This window comes from Xiphophorus maculatus, chromosome 4 (assembly GCF_002775205.1).
Source record: "Xiphophorus maculatus strain JP 163 A chromosome 4, X_maculatus-5.0-male, whole genome shotgun sequence".
In the NCBI taxonomy this organism is placed as follows: Eukaryota; Metazoa; Chordata; class Actinopteri; order Cyprinodontiformes; family Poeciliidae; genus Xiphophorus; species Xiphophorus maculatus.
In genome coordinates, this window is record NC_036446.1 from 23,662,499 (window position 1) to 23,669,252 (window position 6,754).

General features: G+C 39.8%; 1 protein-coding gene across 2 annotated transcripts; it reads right to left on the reverse strand.

Annotated features, from left to right (window-relative positions):
* Positions 1-1,046: 1,046 nt before the first annotated feature.
* Positions 1,047-5,534, reverse strand: vegfd (vascular endothelial growth factor D). 2 transcript variants are annotated; one of them, XM_023331965.1, is made up of 8 exons: positions 5,278-5,506; positions 2,837-3,053; positions 2,649-2,769; positions 2,458-2,527; positions 2,243-2,370; positions 2,055-2,170; positions 1,754-1,872; positions 1,049-1,319 (listed from the first exon to the last, which is right to left on the reverse strand). In XM_023331965.1, exons 1-7 carry the CDS (start codon positions 5,383-5,385, stop codon positions 1,769-1,771), a joined length of 864 nt encoding a protein of 287 aa, XP_023187733.1. In that variant the 5' UTR covers positions 5,386-5,506; the 3' UTR covers positions 1,049-1,319; positions 1,754-1,768. The 2 variants fall into 2 exon arrangements, with proteins under 2 accessions (XP_023187732.1, XP_023187733.1); XM_023331964.1 differs by having other exon boundaries at positions 1,047-1,872; positions 5,278-5,534.
* Positions 5,535-6,754: the final 1,220 nt, after the last annotated feature.

The window sequence follows — 6,754 nt, forward strand, 5'->3', positions numbered from 1 at the left end:
TCATTTTTGACTTAAAAGGGCAACGATATAGCCTGTTTATGACAACTAAAGTTAGCATAGTTACTGATTAAGCTATAAAATGGCACTATGAGGCTGGAAAACACTTTTTTGTTGTTTTAAATCACGTTATAATGTTATTCTCTCGTCACAAACATACCTGGAGTGTTTCTTGGATTCTTTTATGCATGTTTAAGGAATCCTTTTGCCCCCAGTGGCAACCATTTGGACACTTGCTCATGCAAAGTGCCGCCTGTTTACTCGATGCTCCTTCATGGGGTTGCAGAGCACCCCACTGTGAACCCACGTTCTCCACTCTGCTCCAGCAGACTAGTGGCAGCAGCGTAAATTTACTAAGTCAAATTTCTTTTCAGTTATTTTTGATGTAAACAGCATTTTTATAGAAACTGAAGGTAAAATGGGCACTTTAATGTGCTATAAAATGCCCCTTTAAAAATCAACACACATCTGTCTTCTTTGAATAGCATGTTTTCCTATTTCGAAGAAGTGAAATGACCTTTATGTTAGCATTCAAAACCACTACTACTAGACTACATCGCTAATGTAATTAGAAAATACTCAAATGATCTGATACTTTAATGGGACTTTAGAGGTGTAACTAAAGCTAGCCCTGATGATTTTATTAAAAACAAAAATTGCATATATTTAGTGTTATACAACTTTTCAATTAACTAAATATAGTCAAACTGAAAACCATATTTTCCATTCTAAACTGTCAGTGCAAGATTGTTTTAAAGCTACAAAATATAACTGAGCCGGTATATACTGTATATATATATATATATATATATATATATATACCGGCTCAGTTTTATTTTGTAGCTATATATATTAATGCCTCTCATAGAAGTGGCAATGAACGTGAAGAGACCTTCTTTTTCTAAATTTTTCCACACAGACCTGCTCAGACATTGGTAATAAAGAATGAAAGAATAAGTACAACTTTGATTATGAACCTGGAGTTCTGGGCTAACTTGGATGTAAACAGCAGAATATCAGAGAAACAAAGATATCAGGAGTTTTGAATTATAAAAATAATCTTTTATTTTGTATACTACACATTCAGCGCACAAGGAATGAATGCAATATCATACAAATTCATACACTGTACACTGATTAAAGCCTAATCCTGTCATGTTAAACCAGTCTATTAACGCGGTCAAGTGAGCTAATATAATTAAAGTGATTTGCATAAATAAGACTAAATAAATTATAGGACATTTTATGTTAGTCATTGCTCTTCATTGAGCAGCTTGTCGTAATTGTTATGTCCAGTGAAGCTCTACTTGGGCAGTTTGCACCTGCAAGGCAAAGAGAAATCAATGAGGATCATGAGGTACAAAGAGGAAGCCTTTCAGACTTTTATTTCCTATGGATTAAACTGAGTTCAGCGGCGGTCTTAGGAGCAGCACATTTTTATGTACAGAAAGCAAACTTTGTTTTTTTCTTCTCTTGAGTCAAGCAAGTGTATTATTACCACCGCAAAGTATTTCGAAAAGGTCTTTCAGGCAGGTTAAATTAATCAAAGCAAAACAATTATACAAAACTATTATACATAATAGTGATTTTGTACAATCAGATTTTATAGGTCTGATCCTACAAAAGTGGAACTTCATAAATTTGTTTCTTTTTCTGAAATGATTTGTTTTTACTCTGACAATATTTAATGTAACTGAAGGAGTAAAGATTTGGGGAAAACAAGGGAGTTTTAGATCAAACTCACTACCACTTCTACCTGAACAAATCTTTATCAAATTCCTGTGGGTGCCCACACAATCGGCTGAGGTCTGGGCAGACATTCACAGCGCTCCACGTCTATCTCACAGTCCGACAACCAGGACCTGAGGGGAAGCTCTGCACAAAAGACGTTACTGATGCAATAGTGGTAGTGACAACATTCAAAACTCAACAAATTCCAGGGGGATATTCCTGCATGGTAAACCTTTCCCTTAAAAAAAAAAACAACAACAAAAAAACATGAGCTTTTAATTCTGGAACATGTCAAAAGACTGAGAAATATTTCACCAAAAACAAACCTGATGTACTGGAGGGGTAAGGTATGCATTTTTCACTTGAACAATCCCAAATCCATCCACTAGCACAAAGTCTCCCAGAATCCTCTGCTTCCAACATCTGTCTCATCAGAGGGCAGCTGAACCACAAGGGGAAAACATGAACTCCAACAAAGGTGATAGCAAAGTGTTTTGAGACTTTCTCTACCCACCCACTGCGCCTGCGTTGCTGAGCGTTACGTCGAATTATTGCCGGCTCCATGCAGCTGCATGCGGTGTGGTTTGCGACTTTTATCAGCACGGGTTCTGGTACAAGTTTAAAAGGTGTAAAGCTGAAAATCTAAATCACAGACACAGAGTTGTTAAATTCAACTACTGAAAACTACTTTTACTCCTTCAAAACTCAACTGCATTGTGAGCTACTCACCGTTTTATTCACATATACAGTAGATGTATTCCTGCAGGTTAGGCCCTCGTCGTTGCAGCAGCCACCACACCTGTCAGCAAGAATCAGAGCTTATCAACAACTGACATGATACTATGGTGTTAGGGATTATTTTTTCTCCACTGTAAAAGTGATTAAAAGTTGGATTACATGAACTTGCATGCAAAACTCACCTGTGGACAGATACACAGGGTGGCTTGAAGAAAACTGAGGTATGAAAGTCCAACTCCTGGGCCACATCGATGCACGTCTCCCTGGGCATACACTGAATACTCTGCCACTCTTCTTCTATGGCTTAAGAGGGAAAGCAATGATGAATAGTATTACAAACCCACATCCAGTGATTTGCACACGATCCAACCTTTAAGTATCTCCAGGCTAAACGGTGTTGCTGCGTAGCGTGTGGAGCGGTGTGACCCGACCGAAGGTGGAGAAGAGGAAGCCTCTGTTTGGACCTTTAGCGGCTGCGGCTTGAAGCGACACTTCCACAGCTTCCAGTCTGGGAAGTCTGTGAGTCGCAGTAGCTCGTCCAAACTGGAGGACGAGCGGACCTGCTTCTCCCACTGTCTCCTTGCCCCCTGGGTTCAAGAAAACACACAGAAACACTGAAACAATCCGTTAACTGGGGTGCAGTTATGATTGATTTGAAAACTGGAAATTTTTTAGTGATAAGCATAATTCCACAATGAAAAAAGCAAACATTTAAATTAACATGATGCAGATGTCTTCATCAAGTGTGGCTATGGATTCAGAATTTAAATTTTATACACAATAGATGGACAATTAGCATGAAAACTATAATCTGTGAATGCTTTAATTTCATTTTCAATATGACGGCTTTTAATATTCAGTATCAAATGAACATGAGAAAGTTGTACTATAAAGTGACATTAGCTGTCCATGCTGAGCTAAACCTTATTGTTTTGTATTATGAAGGTGGATCTTTTTAAAGCCCAGCTGCATTTCTATGGTAACAGATGTTGATCTCATAATCTGCTGTGAAGTGATATCCTGCTGAAATGAGTTAAGCATCTCAGTTTAAATTACATGTGAAAATCCTTCTGGTGCAAAACATTATTTTGTACACAGAAATCTCTGGAAAAACCCAGAGTGTCTCTGGCAGGCAGCTCATGTCACAGGATTGGTTTCATTACCGCTCCATGTTTTCTCCATTTGGGTATATTGACTCTCACTTGACGTTCACTTCAGAATCCCAAAGATTCAAAAATTGCTTTGCAACCATTTATAGACTGATAAATAACTTAGTCTAGACTTACATTTTGTCATTTCCATGTGAAACCACCAACTGCATGCAGGTGTTTTTACACTAAATCTGGATGTAATTGGTATTGATTTAACAACACTTGCTAATTGTCAGTGTGTAGCACCTTTTACATTAAACACATAACATCACCAACAGTATTTACAAATGCTAAAACAATTAAAATGCCAAGACACATGTGCTGGATGTACAAAAAATAGCAAAATGTTGTAAGCTGGCCGTAACATTCTTGCTGGCACACCTCCAAAAGGAGTTTTAAAGCTGGGATTCAAGGGTGTGAGAAACCCATAAACCTCATGTCATGCTACCACAGGAAGGCAGAGTTCCCATGCTGACCAAACCAGAACAAAATAGAACCAGAGCCACTCAGAACCCCCATTGTTTGATAGAATCTAAAGATGCTTAAGTGTAACTAAGCAGCCAAATCCACGTGATTTCATATCAGAAATAGTTTTTTGTGAAAGTAATATTTTTTTCAGCTCTAATTGCTCTACATTTTAAATGGTCAAGCATCTAAACTACATGAGAAGGAAACTGGAAAGCACTTCAGATGAAAACAAGACCTTCCTAGACTAATGTCTGAGAAAAAATATGATCCCATATGGCAGGTCTGGAAATAGGGGTTGAGAACCATGAAATAATCAAAATGTTTGGTGTATTTCCAGTATAAGCTGAAATTGTGGGTTGTGACTGCGACTGAGTATCAGAGTCAATCTAAAGATTGTGCATAAAGAAACAACTGAAATTGAAAGAGTTTACCTGGATATATGCCTGCATAGTTTGTAATAAGTACAAATGAAGCCAAATGCCTAACATATTTCCAACTGGTATTCTTGTTAAAGCTAAATAGATGAGCATGGTTGCTGTTAGGACTAAACATGTGTGGGGGACCAGTTGCTGGGGACTTTAGATCAAGGAACCCACTCCCCCTCCATTAAAATATGACTCTATTCTCTCTCCTATGAATATTTTGTTTTGTTTTGTTATTAAAAAGCACTGTGTTTCATTGTCCATGTTAAGCTGAACATTCATATATATGTTGGTAACTATTCTGGCTGAGAGTGAAATGAGTTTAGAAAGGGACCAGTTTTGAACAGGCGCTTAGGACAGCCTTGGGTCCTAAGTTTCTGTGTTGAAGAACGTAAACTCAGTAGAACATAGCAGCCATAGTGTGACGCACGTCGGATTTATGAATGTTGTTTGTATTTTCAGAAAAAAAGGAAAGTAAAGAAAATGTACAACCACCTCATGTCCCGTCATCACTACTGTTCGAGTGTGCAACACATGCATCAGTCTACTGCCTTAGCAACAAGTGATTAACGTTTAATTTATTATAAAACGTCTGAGCAAGATGCAATCTCAGACTCGTACACTCGTACAATGGCTTTGCTTATTGACCTGCGAGAAAAGGCCATCAGTTGCAAAATTATTATTCTTTTTGTCACTTTGTGCTTGCACATGGAATAAAACCTACAACAAAAACCTACAAAAATGATGCAAAGTTTCATAAATGAACTTACCGTGTTGCCACCATCCCTGTGCATGCTGGAGCTCATGTTTATCCAACCCAGCTCCAACAGCAAGAAAAAGATCCAGCACAGACTGCATTCCATCTTCTTCTTCATCATCCACAGCTGACTCCCAGTTTTCTGTGAGCAGGGCTGTGAAAGCTCTGAGAGTTTACTGCCTCTCCAAATGCTGGATCAGCTGAGAGTCTCAGACCACACACTTTGTCTTTTCACGACTCATCTGCGTCAAAAAAACAAAACAAAACAAAAAAAAACTCTTGATCTTCCAGCTGCATGTAGAGTGTGTGGGGTGTGTGTGCGTGTGTGTGTGTGTGTGTGCGTGTGTGTGTGCGCGCGCGTGCGTGTGTGTGTGTGTGTGTGCGCGCGTGCGTGTGTGTGTGTGTGCGTGTGTGTGTGTGTTTGAGCCAACCTGTTGCAGCAACCTAGTCAGCTATGATCCAAAAGGAGAGATGGGCTTTTACCCAGTATGTTCCTGCTAAAGCTTTGATGGAGAAGTTGAGGTTTCCAGTCAGATAATGAGGCTGCTAAACCTGCTGAGTAAAAAAGCTTTTTATTACTGCTGTATTTCAGGACTTCCAACTTTACGGCTTTGCTACCTTAAATGGCCTTAAATTTTATGGGCCAACAACCCTACGTGATAGTAGCTACGAAATTTAGTTTTGACAAAGTCTCAAGAGTTGCTCGTCTTACAGCACCAAGATATATGTAATATATCTATTAACTTATAAATTTCATTTCTATCATTTGTCAAGCCTAGACTTACTGAGCCGCTCCAGGAGCAGGGACATAGAATAGAAGTACTTTATTCATCCCAGCAGGGAAATTACTTACATGTGTTTTAAATATGATCCAGACCACCGTAACGTGTGACGGGAAATAAGATGCCAGCACCACACCCGTCTCCTAGACATCCTACTCTTCCAGACCCATTCTGTTTAGTATTTAATTTGCTGGAAATGCACACACACACACCTGGCAGACACACACACAAAAAACTTTTTAAAAAAGCTGCACAGTGGCACAGCTGGTAGCACTGTTGATCTGCAGCAAGAAAATCCCAGGTTCAAATCCCAGCTTGGGGTCTTTCTGCGTGTAGTTTGCATGTTCTCGCTGTGGAAGCGTGGGTTCTCACGGGGTGCTCTGGCTTCCTCCCACAGAGCACAAACATGAATGTTAAGTTAGTTGGTCTCTCTAAATTCTCCTTAGGTGTGAGTGTGCCTGGTGGTTTGCCCTGTCTGTGTCTGTGTTCGTGTTGCGCTGAAATGAACTGTCAGCCTGTCCAGGATGTCAAACCTTTAAGTATCTCCAGGCTAACCGATGTTGGTGCGTACTGTGCGGAGCGGTGCGACCCGGCCGGAGGTGGAGAAGAAGAAGCCTCTGTTTGGACTCGAGGCGGCTGCAGCTTCAAGCGACACTTCCACAGCTTCCAGTCCGGGACGTCTGTGAGCCGCAGTAACTCGTCCAAACT